The sequence below is a fragment of the Petaurus breviceps genome, unplaced genomic scaffold (assembly GCF_028583685.1).
Source record: "Petaurus breviceps papuanus isolate PSGF00001 unplaced genomic scaffold, PetGlider_PUasm1.0 81, whole genome shotgun sequence".
In the NCBI taxonomy this organism is placed as follows: Eukaryota; Metazoa; Chordata; class Mammalia; order Diprotodontia; family Petauridae; genus Petaurus; species Petaurus breviceps.
The window spans coordinates 286,169-312,724 of NW_027186546.1; the positions used below are offsets into that span (position 1 = coordinate 286,169).

The following is a 26,556-nucleotide window of genomic DNA, read 5'->3' on the forward strand; positions in this document are numbered from 1 at the left end:
AGCTTTGAAAAGACCAGATGTTGAAACCCAGATGTTGATTGGGTATGGATGTAATGGTTGGACAGTTTGAAATCTGTCCACTTGATCTGTTTCTGTCTTGATAATTCTGCCTGTATACTTTGAAGTTCGGGGTGCTGACCTTTTTCCCCTGAGCGAGGTAAACGATATATGTTTGACTGATTAAAGTAGGCTTGTTGACCCATTTTGAGTTGCTTTCCTTTATCAGGGCAGATCCAAGAACCTGTATGGGCAGCAAACCCTGAGGACGCTTGGGGTGCTTGCCGCTACAATGTAAAATACAAATTTTTTTTACACATTTGTTTTTAAAACTTTGAGTTTCAGATTTTTTCCCTTCTTCACTCCTCACCCACCCCCACTGGGAAGATAAGCAATTCAATATAGGTTGTACATGTATAGTTACCCATATCATTTCCATTGTGAAAGACTAACTATATTTCCCTCCATCCTATTCCACCCCCACTTATTCAATTTCCTCCTTTGACCCTATCCCTTTGCAAAGATGTTTGCTTCTAACTATCCTCTCCCCCAATCTGCCCTCCCTTCTATTATTCCCCTTCTTATCCCCTACTCCCTTATTTTCCTGTAGGGTAAGTTATCCAATTAAGTGTGTAAGCTATTCCCTCCTTAAGCCAAATTCAATGAGAATAAGGTTGTCCCATTCCCTTTCACCTTCCTCCCCCTACCTCCATTGTAACAGTTTTCTCTTTCCTCTTTTATATGAGATAATTTATCCTAATCTATCTCTCCCTTTCTCCTTCTCTCACCTCTTAATTTTATTTTTTAGCTATCATCCCTTCATATTCAACTCATCCTGTGCCCTCTATGTACACACGAAAATACATATGCCCACACTTACATATTTATATACACATAGACACTCCTATACATACATATATATTCTTGTATTTGAAAGTCAAATTTTCTGTTCAGCTCTGGTTTTTTCATCAAGAATGCTTGAAAATCCTCTATTTTATTGAATAACCATATTTTCCCTTGTAGAATTATACTCAGTTTTGCTGGGTAGGTGATTCTTGGTTTTAGTCCCAGCCCCTTTAACCTCTGGAATATCATATTCCAAGCCCTATGATCCCTTAATGTAGAAGCTGCTAGGTTTTGTGTTATCCTGATTGTTTCCACAATAATCAAATTGTTTCTTCCTGACTGCTTATAGTATTTTCTTCTTGACCTGGGAACTCTGGAATTTGGATATAATATTCCTAGGAGTTTTTTGGGGGGGATCTTTTTCAAGATGCAACTGGTGAATTCTTTCAATTTCTATTTTGCCCTCTGGTTCTAGAATATCAAGAAAATTCTGATTTATAATTTCTTGAAAGATGTTGTCTAGGCTCTTTTTTTGACCATGGCTTTTAGGTAGTCCAATAATTTTTAATTATCTCTCCTGTATCTATTTTCCAGGTAAGTGGTTTTTCCAATGAAAATTTCACATTGCCTTCTATTTTTTCATTTGTTTGGATTTATTTTATAATATCTTGATTTCTCATAAAGTCATTAGTTTCCATTTGCTTCAATCTAATTTTGAAGGAGTTATTCTCTTCAGTAAGTTTTTGAAATTCCTTTTCCATCTGGCAAATATGACTTTTTAAGGCATTCTTCTCCTCACTGGCTTTTTGGACTTCTTTTGCATTTGAGTTAGTCTATTTTTTAAGGTGTTATTTTCTTCAGTGTATTTTCGGGTCTCCTTTAACGAGCTGTTGTCTCGTTTTTCATAATTTTCTTGCATCATTCTCATATCTTCCCAATTTTTCCTCCATTTCTCTTACTTGATTTTCAAAATCCTTCTTGAGCTCCTCCATGGACTATAACCAATTCATATTTTTCTTGGAGGCTTTTGATGCAGGAGTTTTGGCTTCACTGTCTTCTTCCCACTCCATGCTTTGATCCTTTTTTGTCCCCAAAAAAGGATTCTATAATCTGTTTTGCTTCCTCTGCTTGCTTATATTGCCAGCCAATTACTTGACTTTTTGAGCTCTTTGCTATGGTCTGCTTACACAGTGGGGAGAGCTTTGTCCGAAATTGCTGGGATTTTGCAGGTGCTAGACCTATTAGGAGGCTGCCCTCTCTAAAGCCCCTGGAAGCTCTGGCACACTGGTCACACACCCCAGGACCACCACCCAAGACCAGGATCCAGATCCAAGCAGGTGCCTCCACCTCTTCTTGTTCCAGGGGCAGGGGCTGAACTGCAGCTCTTCCATCCTCCCCTGTTCCAACAGAGTTCCACACTGAGTTTTTACTTTGTCTTTGGTGTTTATGGGTTGAGAAGTCTGGAGACCACCACAGCTGCTGGTGATTCACTCTCCTGAAGTCTGCTCCAGCTTCTGCTGGTCTGGGCCATCCTGGGGCCAGAACCATGGCTCACAAGGGACTGTGCTTGGTTCCCAGCATGCTGTAATTTCCTGCCGGCCTGCCAGGCTGCCTTCAACGGGAGATTTGTTTCTCTCTGTCTCTTTGTGGGTTCTGTAGTTCTAAAGTTTGTTTAGAATCATTTTTTTATATGTATTGGAAGTGATTGGAGTGAGAGTTCATGCCAAGTTTATGCTTCTACTCCACCATCTTGGTTCCATCCTTTGACTTAATAGTTAAGTTGGATGACTGGTACTCAGTTTTTCAAGAATACCACATTGAAATTGTTGTATAAAGCAATATGATGGATCCTCTTTATGGATGAATATCCATTATTTCCATGGCTTTATTTGTCATGGTAATATTAATTATTAGTACTAACAATTTCATATAAATATCATCAAATGAGATCGGATTCATAAAAACACTGTGCCTTTCTCACAAAATATGCAATTTCATTTGACAAGTTCATATATTATTTTTAAAAGTCCCATGAAATTCATTCACAAGATTTTTTATTATGACTAAATGTTATTCTGCCTTCAAATTTCCCTATTCCTGTTGGTTCCAATCACTCAGATGGGAAACTCGTGAGTCCTCTTTGATTCCTTCTCCCTTTCTCTCTACATTCAATCAATTGCCAAGTCCTATCAATTCTACCTCCCTGATATCTTCTCATCCATTTTCTTTGCCATACTACCATATTTTAATCCAATTTAACATGATTTCTAAAGTAGAGAGGAGAATGAAGGCTAAATGCTTTACTTTCTCAAATGCAATAAGCTGTGGGCTTTTCTTTCCTATATTTAAAACAGAATTTTTGACCCTGACGTGCTTGACGTGGGAAGCCAGACTTAAAACCATTGGGATTTCAAAATACTTTACTGCACTTAGTTCTAGAAATATTTTATTTTCACCACTATATAAATAACAAGTTAGTATGCAATTTTTTTTTCAGGGAAAAAGAAAGTTCCAGCAGAAAATTCCTAGCAACTCACCATCAAAGATATCCACCATTCTGAAGAAAGCCAATGATAATGACGACTTTCCACTGCCAGTCCGACCACATATGCCCACCTAAGACAATTACAACCAACAGTTAGGTGATTATATGACAATCAAAGAATTAGAGCTACAAAAAATTCCCTCCCCACCAAGGACTCATATTCTAACGGAAAGTGGAGAGGCAGGGATGGGCCACATGTACAGGAGTAAGTAAAGACAAAGTAATTTTGGGGGAGGGTATAGAGAGTGGGACTAATTAGAAGAATTAGGAAAAGTCTACTGTAGAAGATGGCACATTAGCTGAGCCCTGAGGGGAGCTAAGGAATCCAAGTAGATATGGAGGTAAAACATTTTAGGCATTGGGGACAACCTGTTCAAAGGTAGAGATGCAGAAGATGGATTGTAATGTATGGATAACATAAGTAAGCTATTCTGGCTGATGTAGAGTATGTATGAACAAATAAAGAGAAAATAGGAAGATAGACTGGAGTCAGATGGTGAATGAATTCAAATGCCAAACAGAGGAATATATATTTTAGCCTAGATGTAATAGGAAGCAACTCAAGTTTCCTGAACAGAGGGTGTGTGTGTAATGGGGGTGGGGTACTAAGAGATCAGAGAATATGATCAGACAAGCAACCATCTCTCCTCCAGACAGAAAAAATGAATCACAAAACCAAGCCAATGAAAAAGAAAAGAAATTGTACAAAATTACTTTTAACTCAAAAACATGATAGAAAAAAAATGCCAAAAGTCTTTTTACAGACTCATAGTATAATCCTTTATTTGTGGATGGTTTTTTTTTACTGATCTTCCTCTTCATTGATACATGAACTTTCATTACTAAGTCACAAACTTGGTTTCCTAGTTAAATTTCTCTACTAACAGTCCCAGTCTACATCAGCTTTCTTTGTATCCACTCACAGTCTTGTCCTTTCTTTATCATTGGTCTCTGTATTTAGTTGGATTTCTGAACATTAAGTTGCCTTACTCTGTCTTAAAGGTGATCATTTCAAGAATAATAACTAGTAGAATAAGACTGACAGTATTACTTTTTTTTAATACCATAACTAAAATAACTATGGGACCAAAAGCAATCTAAGTGCAAAAATTCTCAAGGGGCTGCTTGGTGTGATTTCAAGTCAAATAAGTTGCCTATTTCCTTCCCTCCTTCCCTCCCTCCCTTCCTTCCCTTTCTCTGTCTCTGCCTGTCTCTCTGTGTCTTTCTCTCTCCATATCTGTCTCTCTTTGTCCCTATTTCTCTGTCTCTCTCTTTTTCTTGACAAAGAAGAAGATTTGGGAAATTAATAGCCAGGGACATGTTGGAAGAAAGAGGACAGAAAAAATAGGTGTTGCTTTTTTTTTAAAAAAAAGAATAATCTAGAGGTAAATAAGATGCTAGTCTCTGAGGTATCAAGGACAGCCTGCTGAGGAAGCTTTGTTGCCATTGTTCAGTTCTCTATCTCTTCAGCCCAGTCCCTTGAAAGTTTTCTCTTGGTCATCTGGGGATTTTCTCTGATTACTCGTCTTAGGGAATAACTTTTTATCCATGAAGGTCAATGGCAGTATTCCTCCCATAGTAAATTTAAAACTCAACGGATTTCAGTAGATGTGAGGTCTCCAGAAGTTCAGATTTCTCTGAGTACTAACTACCTCCCTATGGCAAAGTTTCTTATTACAGAAACACTGTTAAAATAAGTCATTACCAAAGAAAAGTCATGATGAAAATCAGTTCTTAGATATGAGAAAAACACAACTGTAAAATACAGGGGGAGGGATTTAATGAGACTGTAAGGAAAGACTGGGATGGGGAAGGCAGAGATTCCATAATGTCAATCAATAGTTTCCTGCTTTCTATTCTACTTGTTTTGAAAATATACTTATGAAACCAATAAGAAAACACTAATATCTTTCTCCTTTTCACTTCCAATATACTTTCACTTTTTATTTTTATTCCATAGTGCAGATAATTTGAATGTCAAAGTGTATGTTGGATAAAGACCACCCCCTCCAAAACACGCTTGGTTAAGATGGTCAATCAGCTTGGGCAAATGCCATTTCAAAGTAAATGTCCTATGGGAATATCAAACCCAACACATACAGAACAGAACTCAGTAGGTTTTTTTTTCCCAAAACCCACCTTTCTTCTGAACTTTCCTATTTATACTGAGGATACCACCAGCTTTCCAATCTCATGTGATAGTGACTTTGGTGTCATCCTTGCTCTTCACTTTAATCTGTTCTATATAATCAATCAATTACCAAACCTCAGATTAACCAGACGATGACACTGAGAGCTCCTATACCTTTTGCCCTGGTTTGATGTAAGCCTTGACATGTTTAAGCACTGGTTTGAGATTATTTTCATATCTGACGCACAGATCATGAATTTTGATTTCTCCTTCCTGTGGCCAGTGTTCTGGAACTTGAGATGGATCTGGGAAAAGATAAACAAAATTTAAAAAAATAAACCATATACTTCCTTTACTTCAGACTAAACTCTTTTTAAATTTAAAGTAACACTGATATGAATTTTGTGGTATTTATTTATGTAAAAGTACATTCTGGGTGAGAAATTTAAAACTAAAACTTCAACTTTTTCTTTCTCTATATTGGGATAGTTAACAAGGATCCTGCTTCCCTAACTTTCAAATACTCCTTTCAAATGTCAGCTTTGAAATTCTTGCCAATCATTTTTGCCTAGCAAAGCTCAGAATCATAGCTTTAAAACCTACCAATACTAAGGTCCACATTTTTATCATATCACCTTACAGGGTCTAGAACTCTGAAGAACTGGGAGCCTTCTGGACCTACCAGTCTCAACTGTGACATTTACTTAACCTTTCTCAGACTCAGTTTCCTCATCTGTGAACTGAGAGGTCTGGACTAGATTACTTTTAAGGTTCACACCTAGGTCCAAAATTAAATGATTCTTTGGTATTATAATTCTAGAGTAGATAATAAGGAATCTAATTAAAACAGTAATATGAATATTTTAGAAATATTGATCTATTTTGTCCTACTAAAGGTAGGAATGATTTATTTTATTTTAATAGTGTTTTTCCTAATTACATGAAAAGACAAATTTTAGCATTCTTTTAAAAATTTTGACTTCCAAATTTTCTCCCTCCTTCCCTTAACTCTGCTCCCCCTAAGATAGTAAGCATTTAAAAAAATCTCTTTGGGAAATAGATCTAGGACAGGTATTGTTGGATCAAAGGGCATACACAGTTTGATTGTCCATTGGGCAATCAAATTCCAAATTGTTCTCCAGAATGGTTGAATCAGTTTGTAACTCCACCGACTGTACATTAGTGTCCCAATTTTCCCACATACCTTCCAGTATTTATCGTTTTCCTTTTCTGATCTATTAGCCAGTCTAATAGGTGTGAGGTGGTACCTCAGATTTATTTTAGTCTGTATTCTTCTAATCAATAGTGATGTAGAGCATTTTTGCTCCTATGACCATAGATAGATTTGATTTATTCATGGGAAAGATACCTGTTCATATCTTTTGAGTATCAACTGGAAAATGACTTGCATTTTTATAAATTTGATTTGGTTCTCTATATATTTGAGATATGAGGCCTTTATCAGACACATTTGCTGTAAAAATTGTTTCCTAGCTTTCTGCTTTCCTTTTAATCTTGGTTACATTGGTTTCATTTGTGCAAAATCTTTTTAATTTGATACAATTAAAATTATCCAGTTTACATTTAGTAATGCTCTCTGTCTCTTGTTTGGTCATAAATTCTTAACTTTTTTATAGATCTGACAGATAAACAATTTCTTGCTCTACTAATTTACTTATGGTATTACTTATTATGTCTAAATCATGTACCCATTTTGACCACATCTTGGTATACAGTATAAGATGTTAGTCTATACTTAGTTTCTGCCATACTGTTTTCCAGTTTTTCCAGCAGTCTGTCAAATAGTGAGTTCCTGTCCCAGAAGCTGGGGTCTCCAGGTTTATCAAACCCTAAGAAGTATTTTGTAATCGTTGCATGATTAATTCTTTAGACTTTAAATTGTTTGTAGCTACTTATACACTGAACAGTAACACTGAAATTTTTAGCTCAAAGCAAAGAAAATGAAAAGATGAAGATTATGAAAATAACACACAGAACAATACCCATTGCTCCTTCATAGTTTTCAGACTCCATTGTCAAGAAACTGTTCACTTTTTTTACAGCTCCCATTTGAACCTCCAAATCAGCCAAGTTTCTCACAACCCAATTCAAATAATTGGTTATCTGTATCAGGAGAAAAGAAAGTAAATAATTTTAAATGAACTATTTTAAAGTAACTATTTGGCATTTGATAATAGTTTTTAAATTATTCTATCAAGTTTTAAGTCTTATATTCTTAGCATATACTCCATGCCATGAAGATGCAAAATAAATATGACATGATTTGGCCTCAAAAACATACAATATAGATGTAAAATTAATGTCAAAGAAACAATATGAAGATACTATGAGAGACTAGATCATAAGTGTTAGCTTATATATTACACAGTTTAGCATTTTAGAAGTCTATCATGATGTAGGAGAAGAGCTGAGTAGAGGATATGGGAGTTTGTGAAGTGCTAGAATTGTAGGAAGGACTTCATAGATACTGTGTCCTTGAGATAGACCTTGAAGAATGGGGAAGATTTACATAGGTAGAGAAGAAAGGACTTAAGCAAGGAAAACGATTTGTTACACATAATAACATCAAAAGGAGAAATAAACTAAGCTAAAAAATGTTCATTTTAAAATTATTTTCTAAAAGATCTCCGAAGTAAATTTTTAAAGCTATAATTCTTAGACAAATTATTTATATTTTGACTTTAATATGACACAGGACATTATACCATAACCATGAATGAACCAGACAAAACAAAGCAGAGATTCAATTTTTATCCAAATCTATATATAAAGTTTGAAGACACCTGAGAGATTGTCTGGCTTACTTCCCTCATTTTATATATGAAGAACTGAATTTCAGAGGATCTGTGGCTTGTCCGTGGTCATGCAGGTTGGTGGGACATAGAGTCAAATCCAGGTGTCCATCTGATGGCAGATTTAGTGCTCCTTCCCCTGCACTACACTGACAACTAGACTGATTGAGGCGTTCAAGTGTAATTCTAACCAGCATTACCAATTCATACTTACCTATAATACGTACTGAAATGAATTGTTATTACAGAACAACTTGATTTATGCAAGAGATGTGGTCCTAAAAATCATCGGTAAAGACACTTTCTAAAAAATTAATTATTTCTCTCAATTTTTCCATTATAAAATTGAAGCTGCATTCCTAGACAAAATATTTCTGGCTCCAAGATAAAAAATCCACCCCAAATAACAAGAAACCTTGACATTCAATCCAAAAAATGGAAATTCTCAGATAAATACACTTTTTTATTATAATACTTAAAGAAGCCACATGTTTATAATTGTGAGATTAAATAAAGATTGCAGGGATGGCTATATGGAGCAGTGAATAGAGCACCGGTCCTGGAGTCAGGAGGACCTGAGTTCAAATCCGGCCTCACGCACTTAACACAAAAACTAGCTGTGTGATCTTAGGCAATTCACTTAACCCCCAATTGCCCTGTCTTCTTCCATCCAAAAAGAAAAAAAAGATTGCATGTCTGGAATATGGCTTAAAAAAATGACAGGTGTGTAGGGATGGAAAACAACTAACAAGGTCTGGCAAGAATGTATTTGCTTGGTATTATCAAAATCAAATTTAAACAGAATAGGAAGTGGGGGGGGGGGGGTGGACGGAGAGATAGGTAGCTGCCTATATTTATATACCAAGTTAGATCCTGCAGAGAACAGCTACAAGGCATGAAGTAGAATAACTGTAGAGATAGCCAGAAATACATAGAAGACAAAATTCAAGGAACAGACCTAACAGAAAATGACAAACTAATCTCATTTTCTTTTTGACAGGATTATTATACTGGTAGATCAGGGGAATTATGTAGATATCATTTATCTAGAATGTCCAAAGCAAAGTTTGTTCTGCTATTCTTGTTGACAGAAGGGAGAGAGGTGAGTTAGAGGATGGTACAATTAGGTGAATTCAGAAGAGGCTGATTGGACATGCTCTAATGAATCATCTAATCTGATTTGATGGAAGCACTAATACCAATTGGTAGAAGTTGAAAAAAGAAATTTAAGGCCTTATGCAAGAACATTTTACTAATAAAAATGCTATCCAAAAGTAGAATGAGTCTTGGAAGTTTGTGAATTCTCCTTCCTTGGAAATCTTCAGACTAAGGCTTATTGACTACTTTCAGATATATGGTGGAGAAAATTCTTTGGATTAAACTTAAACATTTTTTTTTGTGGCATGGTCTAATGGAGCCTATGGACCCCTTCTATTACTGTTATAAATGCGTAAAATAAATATGATTACAAGGGAAATCAATTATATTGAAATACAGTTATTAAAATATAAAACATACACACAAGTTCATGGACCTTTGGTTAAGAAACCCTGATACAGATGGTTTCTGATTCTACTTCCAAATCTTATAGATATAATGTACTTCATAAGTTCTAATTGTTATTATTAAATAATGTTATATGCAACAATCTACTTTCCTTAACCAAATGAAAATCTCTATAAATGAAATCTATATACCTAGGACCTTAATAGTGACTTAATTGAAGGAGGAAAAAATAGTTTGTTTTTTGGTGTCCTGAATTAGAACAATAATTCAATTCATTTCTCAATTCTTAATTTATAAAAACAGTCTGTATAAACTATTATGTGGCAACACGGAAAATGGAGTGTGGTTAAATAAGTATTATGTATTTTTTCTTATAGACTTAGGAACACAGAGTATGTGAACGTGTGTGTGTGTGTGTTCGTGTGCACTGGGGTGGAGGGGGAGGGTAGAGTTCTTGCAATTAAAAAAAAATTGGCTCATAGAGCCTGAATCTACTCCAAGTTGTTCTGAACTTGTTTGGCTTTGGTCTGAATCCAGTATGTACAAGACACTCATTTTGCTATTTGTTTCAAGTTCTTCCCCTACCACATATTAACAAGAACTGACCTAGATAGATATCCATATGTTGGTTTTAAAAATATATGTATGCATGTGTATATATGTATGTAAATATAGGTGTGTATATGTGTGTGTACATGTACACACACATACATAATGTTATGCACAAGTCTATTTTCCTTTAAATTATTCTTCATACATACCGTAAGTGCATACAGGAGGCCCAGCCCCACCAGACCAGAATAAGAAGTTTCAGTAATCGAAGCAATAGATGCAACAGCTGCAGTGAGAACAATACATGCACCCAGATAATCCTAAAAAGCAACCACAAATGAGTTATTTCCAGATTTCCAAATCAATGAGACTAAACCAGGGAAGGGTCTCCACAAGGGAGTGACCACCAGAGAATTCTACAGGAAAGAACACACTATTCCACATTTCCTATATGTCCTATAAGCCTAAATATCTAGAGTTTTAGAGGAATGTTAGAGATGACGTTAAGTGGAAAATTTCTTTGTTAGATTGGCAATTCTATGTGTCTCTAATTTTAGCACTTTGTCTTTATTTGTGTCTGTGTTTTAATTCATGGCTTTTCACCAATGTGCTGTGACTGCTAGTGCTAATTCTTTAGTATGCAAGCCATGGCCTTGGCAGGACTCTATTCCCGTCTGCCTATTAAAATTTGGACCATTTATCTCTCAGAAACTCAGTAAAGAATGAAGCTGCTGAAATGCCAGTCAGATTTTTTTTTTGGTCTGGGGTATCATGTCACATCACATTCTATCATACAACACTCATCAAGCCAATGAACATCTCTTAGCCATCTCTAGTGAATACAACACTGTAAGATATGACATGGCTCCCTCCCTTTTGGGAAGACAACACGTGCAAAATCACTATAATATAAAATCATATAAAATACCCATGTAAGAGTGGTACATGCATAGAACTAAGTGATGGCTGAGGGAAAACATCACTTCTAACCTTTAGGAATAAGGGAAGGCTTTACATAGAAAGGATCTGGGAAGTCATCGAATCCCTGCCCCTCATTTTACTGATGAGGAAGCCCAGTCTCAGACTTCCCTACAGATGAAGAGGTGGCAATCAAATTGGGACTCAAACATGTCTTCAGTCCAAATTGCTCTTTCATATAGCCTGCCCCCTGGGAGTATGAAATTTGAATTGGGATTCACAAGATTAGGTAAGAATTAAAGAGGCATTATGGCAAAGGCATTCTCAAATATTCAAATCGATCTGCGATTTCATCAATTAACCAATTCCCTCCAATAATATAGATCTCGACCCATTCATGCTTCCTTATCCTGTGTGACTTTTTATGCTATCCCTAAAATTTGCTAAAAGGAATTTACCCAATATGCTAGAAACCTTTCTCAATTTCTCATGCCATTGTGAGGGAACCAATAGAGTACTCTTGTCTACCTGTTATTCCTTACTCTTGTCATGGATCGACCCCATCTTTTCTTTCTGTTTTACAATTCATTGATGACCCCTTTACTTCTGCTCTTCTGCAGAGTTTTTCATTGCTTACATGTTGCAGTCTATTCATATCAAGCATACACTCTCCACTGTCTTCTGTGTGATACCTACTTTTAGTTCTTTAGAAACAATGGCGTTCTGTGTCTCCATGCCATATAGCAACACTGGTAGAATATTGGTATTAGAAAATTGGATCTTTACTTTAACAAAAACCCTGGGGTCAACAAAGGAGCTCTATAATTTTCTAAAAGCAAGACAGTCCCATTTCCTTCATTATTTTAACTCAGAGTTCAGCTCACTGACCATCTGTACTATCTGTCCAACGAATCATACCGATTGGACAAATGCTACAGGATGTACATCCAAATGCTAATTGAAATATTGGCGATAGACATTCCTCATCCACTTGGTTTTCCTGTGTGGATGGGCAGCTCAAACTTCTCTGAATTGTTACAGACCTCTTCCAGAAGTTTCTTCAGTGTCCTAAAGCTTGATGTTATATAATACAATGTCATCTGCAAATAGCAGCATCTAGAGGCACTCACTATCCACAGACAATTCCTTCACAACTTGGACTCTGTGCTGGATTCATGATGATGATAAACATCTTCCCTATGCATATATCTCCCTGTTTTATGCCTCCATGGATTTATTATCAAAGGGTCATTGAATGTGGTTATTTGTGTTGCTATATATCCCTGGGAATTCTGATTGTTTTTGATGTATGTATGGGAGACACTCTGCCTTAAGAGTTTTTTAGACATTTTGTCCTACCACATCAAACACTTTTTGATAGTCAGCAGATAATAAGCACATTGGGATACTATATTTTCTTCCACAAAGTCTTACTCTGGGGCAGCTAGGTGGTGCAGTGAATAGAGCACCGGTCCTGAAGTCAGGAGGACCTGAGTTCAAATTCAGTCTCAGACACTTAACAATTACTAGCCGTGTGACCTTGGGCAAGTCACTTAACCACAACTTAACTGCGTTCCCCCCCCTCCAAAAAGCAAAAAAAAAAGTCTTACTCCAATGCCTCATTGTGGTATGGAGGTAGTTCTCAATTCTGGAAGGATATGAAAGCATAGGAGAAATTCTAGTATGTTGTACCATGCTAGAAAGACATCAGTTTTAGACAGAGTAACAGATTAATGCCTTTTTTCTGAGGACCAACATCAATTGAAAAAAATATCAACAGTAAGCTGGTACCTTGTGTGAAAATCTTTTTTTTTCCCTTTGGCAATCCATGAGTACATTCTAAGTACGGGGGGGGGGGGAAGTATGAACAAAGGTCATAGAAGCTGGAAAGTGTGGAGGGTTATACAAGGGATGGTACAAAGTCCAACTGGACTGAATTTAGAGTCTATTGAAAAGATGTACTATGTTACATATAAAAGAAGCAGAAACTTAAAACCACAGAATTTTAGAACTGGAAGGGACTTTAGAAATCACTTAGTCTAAACAAGATAAAGAAACTAAGGCCTAGAAGGTACAAATGACTTGTCCAGGGCAGATATGTCCTCTATCTGATATCTCTCTATCTGCCTGATCAGACCCCTCAGAATAAGTACCCAACCTCTTCAAAAATTTTTGAATACAGAAAGTAATCCAGTTCATTCCACAAGTTAGTTAAAGCCATATGTTTGGCATAATATAAATGATATTTTTTTAAAAATGTAATTTTTTTATAATATAAGAATGACGAGGTTGAGCAATGCCATTTCTATTGACATACATGCTTTGGACCCTTGATAAAGTGTATGTATGACCAGAGACTTACTGGCTGGTACCTGTGATAAGGGTGGGGAGTGTGACAGTAGGAGATATGCCAAAGAAAAATGGTCCCAATTAAGAAGAGCTGTCCACTAAGTAAGCTTAAAAGGAGAGGATGAAATCTCTGCCTTTATCTTTCTTCCAATTTCTTGAAGGTCTACCTTAGAACTGCAATAGCTTTCCCTTGAACTTCCCAATGGATTTTGCTCTCTTCTCCCTCCATAGAAAGTTGCATGCATATGGCAGTGAGTACATGTGAATGAGCCTGAGACTTTATTACATGTCCCTTGCTTTCTCTTTTGCTTTGTTTCTTTCCCTGAACAAAGGTGATGCTTCTAACCTTGGTGGTTAATTCATGAACTTGGTGGTTAATTCAGTAACTCTTGACTTTGTGACTTCTGAAGTCCATAGGCTGACTGACAGCAGGAGATACTTGTTACAACACTGTCACTTCTTGAGGAGGGACATTGCTGGCAGGATCATCCTGGTACCTAAAAGCCCCAAATATGACCTGGTTAGCCAGGAGATCTGGTCCTTAAAGCTGTTACTCAGCCAGTACAGACGGAGGTAAAAAGGAAAACCTTTTAGCAGTCTCATGAGTCAATCTCCTGGGGATCTTTACCTCGAGGAGAGCATAATAGAATGATGAGTAATATGTTTCAGTATCTGTTTATGAACGTCTTCAGTATGAGTCGTTTGAGTGGTTCATGTGTGGTGTTTTCTATTTATGGGTTCCTATAAGTCTTTTGTGATAGGTTACTGTTTCATATTTTGTTTCTCTTACGGTTGATGAAAATCTACTGTTACATTTTTGACATCTACTAACTTGTACATTGAATAACTTTTCTAGAAGGGACTCTGTTAATTTTTGGGGGGAAGACCTGGACATAAGCTGAATTTAAAATGTGTTTAAAGAGATTTTCCTGAAGTAACTCCAGGTGAAGATATGATGAGCCAGAGGGTAAGAGAAAAAGAATGGATCCTTTTCTTTGGGGTTAAGATTCTTCAGAAATGAATCTTGTCTATGTGAGTCTGTTATAGGACAGAGTACCTTGGTTTCAAAAGGCATCTATTTCAAATAAAATGCCATTATGTTAATAAAACAAAAATTCAGACTTGTTTATTCTTGTGTAATCTTATTAGCAAAATTAACGTAGCATATTTTATTACCTTTGTCAAAAACTTGTACTGCTAGTCACAAAGGGGATGGAAGAAGAAGAGTGCGGATACATGTAATAAATCTATCGTCACTATCGGAAACAATTCATTTCAGAGGATATACCCTGCTGATGGTGAGTTACTAGCATCATAATTCTATATGAAGAATGGCAGATTACAAATTACATTTGTACATTTTACTTACATTGATAACCTGGAGTGTCCAGGGGAAGGCAACGAAGATGCTGAGCACATGTTACATGAGGACGAGTTGAAAGAATCAGGCATGTTTAGTTTAGAAAAGAGATGAGTCTGGGTGAGTAGACAAGATTACTGTCTTCTGAGTTCAAATCCAACCTCAGACACTTGACACACCTGCTAGTTATGTGACCTTGGTCAGGTCACTTAACCTCAATTGCTTTGCTTTCTCCCCTCCAAAAAAAAAAAGTTAAAAAAGATAACTGTCTTTAAGTATTAGAACTGTTGTCCTTTGGAGGACTAGATTTGTTCCATTCGACCTTAGAGGGGAGTCAACTTCAGGTTGATATTAGGAATTATCTTCCTAAATATTAGAGCTACACAAAAGTGCAATGGATTATCATTAGGGGTGAAGGTTTTCTCCATATTTAAAGGTCTTGAAGCAGAAGGTGAATGATTATTTGCTAAGTATGGGATTCCTTTCAGTTAGGGTTTGCAATAGATGACTACTGAAATGCCTTCCAAATCTCAAATTCTATGACTTTTGGAACAAAGATGCGTGATCAGACTGGGTACATGGAAGGTTGGAACAGAAGCTGTGTTGTTGAAATCCCCATGAACTACAGACTGCAAGGTAGGAATACTGTATATTCTTTTTCTCCCTTTGGGCTCCATTATGGAAGCCTGACACCTTTCCTTCTAGACCCTGGAAAGCATGTTTTGCTTTGTTTTTTACATGCTTGCTTTGTCTTTAAACACACTGTTAATGACAGACCTTTGCTAGTCTGGGTGTATTTATTAGAAACAAGAAGGCAATGGGAGAGAGAGTATTTTCAAAGAAGAGGAAGAAATAGATCTATTACTAAGATGTTTTTGAAAGGACACTGTCTGGCTAGAGGCTTGGAGCTACAAAAGATAAAAAAAAATTACAGATGATCTGGTACAATTTCCCAAAGCAAAGGAGTATTTGTACTGGGACATCCATCTGGTAACTGAGTCAGAGTAGGCAAAATGAGAATGACTAGATAACGCTGCTCACCACCCTCACCACAGAACTTCTGTGTGTGTGTGTGTGTGCATGTGTGTTTGTATAAAACAGATGGATCTTCCATACAAAGGAGAAACTTGGCACTGTTGAAATTTTTGTATAATTTTTAAAAGGCAACTTATCCCATTCTCTTATATTCTGAACCTTACCCATTCTCTCCATATTACCTATTCAAGATATAAGTACAAAATGAACTTCACATCCAATTCAATTTTATAATCTGGTTCACCCATAAAACAAAGAATCTGCATTTCATGGTCATAAGAATGAGGCAAATCTATGATTAAACTCTTGGGATAAATTCCTGTCAGAAATAGTCTATATGCCAGGGATACAAATACAAAAGTGAGATAGTCCTTGCTGCCAAGGAGCTTATTTCCTTCTAGGGGAATGTGATATTTCCACAGATAAGTAAATACCAAACACACACACATATATCTTGAATAGATAATATGGAGAGAATGGGTAAGATTCAGAATTGAGGAGAATAGGATAAATTGCATTTTAAAAATTATACACAAATTTCAACAGTGCCAAATTTCTCCTTAATATGAAGATCCATCTGTTTAATGACAACATTCTGCTGCTAATGTCAAATAACCTTGATTAAAAGAATACCAAGACCTCAGAACAATTAACATTTAAGGTATACTCAAATACAATAAATACATGGTGGACAAAAGTAGCATGATACATCACAATGGCTTGCATGCAAAAAGCAGTGTAAATATGTCATCAAGGAAATAGATGACTGGGAAAGATGGTGGATCGGTTAGATAGCAAGAATAAGGGATAATAGATGGACAATCTGAGTGCTGAACGAATACCTAACAAAGGATTAAAAGTCCTCTCTCCCATTAGACTATGAGCTCCTTTAAAGGAGGGATTGTTTTTTGCCTCTCTTTGCATCTCAAGAGCTTAACACAATGGCTAACACAGAGTGAGGACTTAATATAGGCTTCTTGGAAGGCTTCCAGTCTTTCCAATATGGAAGATTTTTAGAAGACTCACACAACAATCGCATAGGATAAAAGACCCCAGATGAGTCATGATCTGATGCAACAGAGATCACAGATCATCAGACTAACATTCATATTTTCTAGACGAAGAAACTGAGACCTAGAAAGGTAAAGTAATTTATCAAAGTTTACACAGAAAGTAGGTAGAACATCTTGCTGGTCAGATTGACTTAAGATGACAAAACAGGAATATGACGAATGCTGTAGAGGATGTGGAAAAATTGGAACACTAATGCATTGTTGGTGGAGTTGTGAACTGATTCAACCATTGTGAAGAGCAATCCGGAACTATGCCCAAAGGGCTATAAAAAAAGTGCATACCCTTTGACCCAGCAATACCACTTTTAGGGCTGTATCCCAAAGAGATCATAGAAGTATAAAAATATTTATAGCAGCTCTTTTTGTTGTGGCAAAGAATTGGAAATCGATGGGATGCCCATCAGTTGGGGAATGGCTAAACAAGTTGTGGAATATAAATGTAATAGAATACTATTGTGCTATAAAAAATGAGGAGCATAATAACCTGGAAAGACTTCTATAAATGGATGCTGAGTGAGGAGAGCAGAACCAGGAGAACTTTGTACACAATTACAGACACATTATATGTGTGACAACTAGCTTTGATAGACTGGGCTCCTCTCAGCAATGCAGGGTTATAAGACAACTCCAAAAGATTCATGATGGAAAGGTTTATCCAAATCCAGAGAAAGAACTACAGAGTCTGAATGCAGATTGAATCAAACTACTTGCCATCTCTCTTTTTTTTTGTTTCTTCCTTCTCATTGTTCACTCCATTGATTATAATCCTTCTTTACAACTTGATTAATGTTTAATGTTAAGGTATTTGTAAATCCTATATTTGATAGCATGCTGCCATGGCGGGGGGGGGGGAAGGGGGAAGGAGGAGGAGAAATTTTGAAACTCAAGGATTGTGGAACTAAATATTGTAAACTAAAAGTAAATACAATTTTTAAAAAGAACAAAAGTGGGTGGAAGAACAGGTATTTGAGTCCAGGAGCTAATTCCAAATCCGATAGTCTTTCTAGTATTTTGTATTGTTAATGATATCTTATGGAAGCAAAAGGAAGATAACTGTGGTCTCACTAGTTAAAGTTTTTAAAATATGTTGAAACATTTGCATGAAAGGTGCTGCAAGAACAGAAAAAAACCTATAGTATTTATTTCCAAATTATGTGCCTTCCTTCTGTGCAAAGAGTGTGTTTTGGTTACTTTTAGCTCAGTATTGAAGAAGAAAATCCAAATATTAATTTCTGCTGTAAATATTTTAAAAGAAGGAGAAAAGAGTTATTTGGCAGCATGTCGACATTCATAAACTGCAGATAACCTAGATAGATATGTTAGGTGCTGCCCTCGTGCAATTGTGTACAACTAGCACCATAACTTCAATTAAAAATAAACCAATCAAGATCTACTTAATTGAGACATACCATGTGTTAACAAGGGATAGTGAACACAGACGCAGGGCATCACTTTAATATGTCCCACCACAAAAGGCGAGCAAAGCAATATTTACATCATCTGTGGAATTTGCTGTCAAAAACAATTTGGTCAACAATTGTTTTTAAAAGATCCTTGGTGCCCTGAGTTCAGATCTGGCCTCAGACACTTCACACACACACACACACACACACACACACACACACACACACCTAGCTGTGTGACCTTGGGCAAGTTACTTAACCCCAACTGCCCTCCAAAAAGAAAAGCAAAGAAAAAAAAAGATCATTGGCAGTTCCGTGGTGCTAAAATGGTAGTTTTATCCTTTTGCATTTTGTGATACATATACATCTGTACACAGTATTGCAGCATAGATGTAAAATCACTGCAGGAAATGATGATGATGTCTAGCCCTCAACACTGATACTTGATCCTTCTATAGTGTCTTTCTATAATGCTTCGTTAAACACCTTCATATGCATTTTGTGAGGGAGGCAAAGCAGATACTAGCTCAGTTTTGAGGAGAAGAGGAATTGTAAATCACCCAGGCTCACACACCTAATTAGCAGAAGAACCAGGACTGGAATCCAGACATCTTGATTCATTGTACAGTATGCAATTTCATGAAACTTGATTGTGGCAGGTGAACTGTTGATGAATTATTTTTTAGAAGAGTCAGTGACTTTAAAGAAAGATATTGAGCCTGGCTTGGGGCTAGAATGAATTGGAGTGCAGTGGTTGGGGGGTATAGTTTGAGGGGAAGGTAAGAAACCATAGCTATTTATTATTTTCAAAGACTAATCTTAGGACTATCTTGACTTTCCCCTGAAATAAGAATCATGCCATCATTTAGATGCTATCAAACATGGTAGAAGTAAATTTAACATTTCACCTTAAAAGTACAGAAGTGAAGCACACATTCTGGCTCTGCACCTTTGTATAAATGTGGGGAAATCATTTCATTTCTATGAGCTTCTATTTCTTCATATATATAATGAGGAAAATGAATCAGATGGACTTTAAGGTCTCTTTCAGCATAAAATCCACTATCTTTTGCATTCTGTTTTTGTTTTTGCTTATCCTCTTTGGATCCTTCTTCAAAAAGGCAGGGCCATGTAACTACTTATTTGCTTGGACAAATTCCATTCCCTGAAAAGTCTCTTAAGCACTCCATTGCAAAAAGTCACAGAATTCAGAAGGTAGAAGGGACTTCAGCGCTATTTAGTCTAACTGAAAGAAATCCCCACTATACATAAGCTGATAATGTCATTCAGCTTCTGATGAAGAATTACAAGGAGGGAGAACACATCACCTCTCAAGGCAGACTATTCCATTTTGGGACAACTCTAATTGTTAGGAAGTTTATTTGACACTCTCATTAAAACCCCTTGTTCTTATCTCATTTCTGTTTGCTGATGAAATAGGTTATGTATAGCTTGGATAGGCCTACTTGACAAAATATGAGATATGCTGATACTCCCGATTCTACCATAAATAAATAATTTGTTCTTTTGTATTAAGCATTGCCTCTTTTATAGTCTATTAAATATATGACTATTTTTGGATAAGGTAGCAAATAGAATTTATAAAACTTTGGTGTGAATAAGTTAATAAAATCATTTTCCTTTTTGACAGGAGGGGCCAGTCATGAGAATACTGGATACCTGGAGAAGAAGAAAATACTACAGCAGGATGAAAAGGCATTGAAATAGGGAGAGGTTAGTCTGGAGACACATATCCTTGGCTTCTACATTTCATGTAAGAATAGTGTTGACTTGGGAGATTGCAAAATGGTTTAGAAGAGAATTCTGATCTAGTCAGTTACTCCAATACATACATCTATGTCATTTTGTTATTTATTCTAAACATTCTTATTTACATGAAATCTGGAGACTTCCATCAAATCTTTATTCACCTTTACACAAACCTTCATTTTTTGGTATTTTCTCTTCTTTTGACTTTCAGTACCTCATACATCATTGATCCTCCACTCAAATAGCTTCTTTCCTCACTCCACTAAAGTTTCCTAATTGTCTTTCTAACCCATTGTAATTTTAGGGGATTGTGAAGATCTTCCCTGCCCCAAATAGGCCCATGTGACCTGCTTTGGGGCCCAGCCCACATCTTAAGTCACATGGAACCCATGGTGAGAGGAGCTTGCCTAGCAGAAGACAGATTGAGACAGAGCTGGCAGAGAGCCAGGCAAACCAGCTAGCATGAGTGAGAGAGGGAGGAATTTTTTTTTTAAATGCTTTATTAACTTCTGATTTACATCGTTCGTTTCCGCCAGATTTTGAGTTACAAATTTTCTCCCTGTTTTTCCCCCACCCATCCCCCCAAAACAGCAGTCCCACAGGATATCCCCACCTCTGATCTGCTCTCTCCCATATTTTCTCCCATACCCGTTTCAACTTTTCCAGTAGGGCATGGTGGATCTCTATATTTCCCAATTACATGTAAAACAATATTGATAATAGTATATATATATTTAAACATTTGATTTTAAAACTTTGAATTCCAGATTCATTCCCTTCCTCCCTTATCACCCACCCCTACTGGGAAGACAAGCAGTTCAGTATAGGTTGTACATGTGTGGCTAATGCAAAACAATAACATAGCAGATATATTGTAAAAGACTGACTATATTTCCCTCCCTCCTATCCCACATCCCACTTGTTCTATTCTCTACTTTGATCCTGTCCCTTTTCAAAAGTGGGTGCTTCCAACTTCCCTCCCCCCCAGCCTGCCCTCCCTTCCATCATCCCCCCTCACATCCTCTCCCCCCCCATTCTCCTGGAGGGTGAGATCCCCTATTTAGTGTGTATTTCCCTCCCTCCTCAAGCCAGATTCAATAGGAATAAGGTTGACCCATTCCCTTTTGCCTTCCTATTCTTCCCCTCCATTGTAACCATTTTCCCTTGCCTCTTCTGTATGAGATAGTTGCCCCACTCTGTCTCTCCCCATCTCCTCTCATTATATCCCTCTCACCTCTTAATTTCACCTTTTAAGTATCATCCCTTCCTGTTAAATTGGTCCCGTGCCCTCTATCTATGTATACCTGTAAACATATATATACACATTCACATATGTATTCATATGCCTGCATACCGAGAGGGAGGAATTTTGCCTAAGGGAGCTTGTTTGTGGGGAGGTCTAATGGAGGGAAGGCTTGGGGATGTCAGAGCTTCCTGCACTGGCAATGTGTATAAACTTCTTTGTTACCATGATGGAACTGGCTTTCTGGTATCTGAATAAATATTTTGGTTTTGCCTTTGAGGAAGAGAGTTATTTACTTTGAGAATTTACCCCGGAAATACGCATGCATTCATAGCAGCTGCTATGGGTATCACATTGGCAATATACCCATCTCTTTTTTCTTTTAGTAATTCATCCTCCCCTAGAAACCTTATTCTAACCCATGGTTTTATTTAAGATGCAACTCAAATGCCACCATCTGTGTGATGCCTTTCTGGTTCTCCCCAGCTGCTAGTGCTTTCCCCTTCCCCCACCACAAGGTTTGCAGCTGTATATTGTTTTGTAGGTATATGTTGTCTCATCTGATAGAAAATAAGTTCCTTGAAGGCAGGCTTTATTTTATGTTTGTCTCTGTATCTTCAGCACCCAGGAAAGTAACTAGTGGATATTAAGTTCTTAAAAATGCATGTTGATTGACTGATTTCCATTTCTTTGGGGAGTTTCTAATTCATGTTTCTACCAACCTACAGGACATCTATACCTGACTGCATCACTGGTCCTTCAAACTAAAGATGTTCAAATTGTAATTATTATCTAAAACCTGTTTTATTTAGTTTAAAACTATTTTTAGGCAATGATACTACCACTGGTATCACTATACGAGTCTACTTATATTTGAAATCTTGCACTATTTTGGACTTTTCTCCCTCACATTTTATCTGCAAACCTATTCTACCCATAAACTCTCGTGCACCTCCCCATCCCTCTGTTCCCATGCCATTATTCTATATAGGTCCATATTACTACATGCTTTGTATTACCATATTGTTATAATATCCTTCTATAATAAGACTTCCAATATCTACTCTTCCCTTCATACCTTCTTCCCTGTGCATAATTCTAGACATGCTACTCCTTTGTTAAAAATCTCCACTGGTGGATTCAAAACTCGTCACAATCTGCTGATGCTTTACCATTTTTCATCTTACTCTTCTCTTCTTTTACATGTAGAATAGGATCACAGAAGTCACCACTTACTGAGTGATTTCCTAGTAAAAATCAAAACTCTTCCATTTCCTTCTTTTCTGTTATAGTAACAAGTATAGTGGTATAGAAGACTGAGGCTCTTAGATTAGCTATGGCTTTCACTTAAGCCACAGTTTTAAAATCAGCTATTGATCAGCTAGTCTCCATCTCCTTTAGTATAAAAAAATTTAGTAAGAGCTACTGAAGAGCATGTCTGTATATTTTTCTGTGTCAATAAATAGACACTGAAAAAGTAAAAAAAGGCAATCACATGAATAGAGGAGCCAAAGTCAGAAATTCTGGATAACTTCAAATGGGATATTTAGTCTGGACACTTGGGTTAATGGCATTGGCTAGTAGGGTGGTTACACAATGCCCAAATCATCAATCAGCTCAATGAATTCACTGAAAAATAAACCTGGCCCAACTGATGCTGACAGGTTCAACTCAAGAGAAGAGTTTTCATGCTTTCAGAGGAACTGACCAGAGGAAATTATATGGTTCAGGCTTTTCAAATCTGACACACCATCAAGAAAAAGGAAGGCTTTCTTTCCTAGGTATAGAGGCATATGCCACAAAAAAATACCTGGCCTGATTTCTAGTGGTCAAAAAATACTTGCAAATGGATTTCTAGTGAAAGTCACAATTATCTACAAATCTAGGAAATATACAAAAATCACTGAAGACAACTGAAGGGTGGTGGATAGATCTCTTGGGCATATTAGTGCCCAAATGTTAGATAGATGTTGGGCACATTATCCTGCAACAGGGAATCTTATACAAACACAAAATAAGATCTCTAAATGAAAATCCATAGCATAGAACATATCTATTTTAGACTCCTGAAATCACCTAGAATTGCCTAAAACACAACTTTCCCTTTGTTTCACAATCCCTCATATAGACTCGCTCATGGGAGCATTTTAATTCTAAGTCTGTTGACTCTAAAGACATTCTTTCATTTTTTTTGGCTTCATCATATGTGAATATTCTTTTATCCTTTCACCACACAGCAAGACAAAGCCTTGGAAAGACAGCTTTTAGATAGAGTTACACAATTTTTGCAAATGGGAATGCAGATGCCAGAGAAGCTGGAATTGTTTAGTGCAAAGGAATGAAGAGAAAACATTGTTTTTTTAAACATAAGCAGCTTTCAAAGGTTATGTTGTAGTGATACATTTCACACAAGTAAAGTCCTCATTACTTGGCATCCAAAGGAAAAAAAAATACTTAATTTGCTGCCAGAGCAACTCGGGTGGTCACACTCTAACGCATGTTTCTACCAGCCAAATGATTCTGTTCTTTTAGACTTTTATCATTCTTTGATTTGTTGGTATTTTAACCTTTATTTTTTAACATCTCAAATTAAATTTGAGAGATGGCAAAAGGGATAAGAGACAAAAGTCTTAATGTTGGAGAGCCTCCAGGCCAGCATGACTCCTCCTTGTTGTGGCCTACCATTGAGTCTACTACTCCTGTTCTTCAAACGATCATACTTATGGGGCAAGAAAAAGAAGTTTCTTCTAGCCACAGGACACCAATTGGGGATGTTCTAGAAACTGGGAAGTTCCTGTTCACACCAGAGCTAAGAGAGCCACAGTTTCTCAGTCTTTACCTAATGAGCAGCCCTCCTGTATATGCAAGTCAATCATCAGTTGTGAACTATGCTGCATCGTCTACATACCTCTACCTACTTGTGGGAGGAGTGGCTATGGGCACTAAGACAATGAAACATTTCCTTGAACTCTTGCTTTTGGAACATTCTGTCTACTGCCTGGGTGCTACCTGGACACGTGAGAGACTGCAGATGTGAAGCACTGCTGTAGTTCATGGGCTATTTTATTTGTTTTGTTGTCTTACCTTTATTGGTCCTATGCCAAGCATCAAATGCTGTAAACACTACTTAAATGATTGTATTTGTTCCTGTGAGTAGTTGATCCCACTATACTAATGTCACAATTTAAAGTTCAGTGAAATATAGTAAGTTAATAAAAAGGAAGTGGAGTAATCTAGAAGTGAGGGATTTGAGAAATGTTAATCACTGTGCAAATCTGCAATAATTTAATCCCCCTAACACTGAAAGAAGAAGAACTAGGTAGGGCTAGAAAGGAATTTATGCTCTGAAAGACATAAATAGTTTGGTACTCTTCTAACATATATGCTGAGTGGACTGGAACACCTCTGGAATTATTAGAGTAAGTAGAATCAGTTGAGTGACCAAAGGTCACCTTGTAGACAACATAATTGTTATCATCTTAATTTAATGAATGAAAAAACATGGGATTTTGAAAAGTTAAATGACTTGCTCAAGATCACATAACTAATATGTAGTAGTTCAAGACTTGAAACTAGGGCTTTTGAGTCCAAGTCTAAGTCCAAGTACTTTCTACTACACTGCTGCTGCCATTCAGGCTATTAAGATGAAGGAAAGAAAGCAATGGTGAAGTGGCCATCTATTAAATAATGGAGTTATATATGTGTGTGTGTGTGTGTGTGTGTGTGTGTGTGTATACATTAAAATGGTCTTTTAGACATGAATGAAAAAAAGATGACAGATTATACCGAAATATTTTGAGCTCCAAGTTATATCAAACCATGCTCCAATATTCCCCCAATATATGAATACTAAAATATTTTTTTAAATATCAAGAGAATTTCAAACCATTAGCAATCATGTAAAAGAATGTTCTGAATAAGTAAAGATAAATTAGAATCAAAACATCTCTGAGATTTTTCCTACCATCCAGTAAATTGTCAAAGATGACAAAAATAAGGATTATCAATTTTGGAGGGGCTGTGGAAAGACAGGTATTCTAGTGCACCATTGATGGACCTCTGAACTATCATAACCATTCTAGAAAACAATTTGGAATTATTATACTAAAAAATTAGCAAAAATGTCAATACTCATTGATGCAGAAATTCCACTACTAGTTATATCTCCTTAGAAAATCAATGCCCCCAGGGGGCGGCTAGGTGTGCAGTGAATAGAGCACAGGCTCTGGAGTCGGGAGGACCTGAGTTGCCTCAGACACTTAACACAAAACTTGCCATGTGACCTTGGGCAAGTCATTTAACCCCAATTGCCCTACCTTCCCCCCTCCAAAAAGAAAAAAAAAACAAACCCCAAACCAAAAAACGAAAATCAATGCCCCCCAAAAGATCTCACATACACAAAAATATTTATAGCAGCACTTTTTTTCAGCAGCAAATTACTGAGTATGAAGTACATAGCCATTGATTAGAGGATAGCTAAACAGATTATAGTGCATGAGCATAATGGAATTTTACTGTGCTATAAGAAAGGATGAATATGATGAATCAAGGAAAACATGGAAAGACTGATACAAAACTGATACAAATTTAAATAAGCAAAACTTGGAACATAATATATACAATTACAATATTGTTAATGGAAAGAATTTCCTGAAACTATAATAGCCCAGCCTGGTCCTAAAGGAGACATGAAAAGTCATCCTTACCCCCTGTTTCATAGGAAAGATGGGAATGACCATGAGTGAAGAATACTGTATATAAATAATGTCAGAAGGCTCTCTGAGAGGGGGAAAGGAGAAGTATACATTAGGAAATATAGGTGATGTAACAACAAAAGACAAAAATAAAATGTTTTTTTAAAGAGATATTAAATTAAGAAACTAACTGGAAACTTGAGGAAAGTAAGAGCATTCTTGTTAAAATGAAAAATTTTAAAACAAAGAGAAGGAAGACTTTTTATTTATATTACTTTTTTTTTTTTTTTTTTTTTTTGGGGGGGGGAAGGTGGGGAATTG

At 36.6% G+C, this 26,556-nt stretch overlaps 1 protein-coding gene across 5 annotated transcripts in view; it reads right to left on the reverse strand.

The window, feature by feature from the left end:
• LOC138176098 (ATP-binding cassette sub-family C member 9-like) overlaps positions 1-26,556 on the reverse strand; it is a 204,682-nt gene that overhangs the window by 24,945 nt on the left and 153,181 nt on the right. For all 5 annotated transcript variants that reach the window (XM_069106826.1, XM_069106824.1, XM_069106827.1 and 2 more), the window contains 4 exons: positions 10,600-10,710; positions 7,523-7,643; positions 5,694-5,824; positions 3,381-3,459 (listed from right to left, as the gene is read on the reverse strand). In XM_069106826.1, the coding sequence (XP_068962927.1) occupies positions 3,381-3,459; positions 5,694-5,824; positions 7,523-7,643; positions 10,600-10,710 (442 nt within the window). The remainder of the gene's footprint in view (positions 1-3,380; positions 3,460-5,693; positions 5,825-7,522; positions 7,644-10,599; positions 10,711-26,556) is intronic.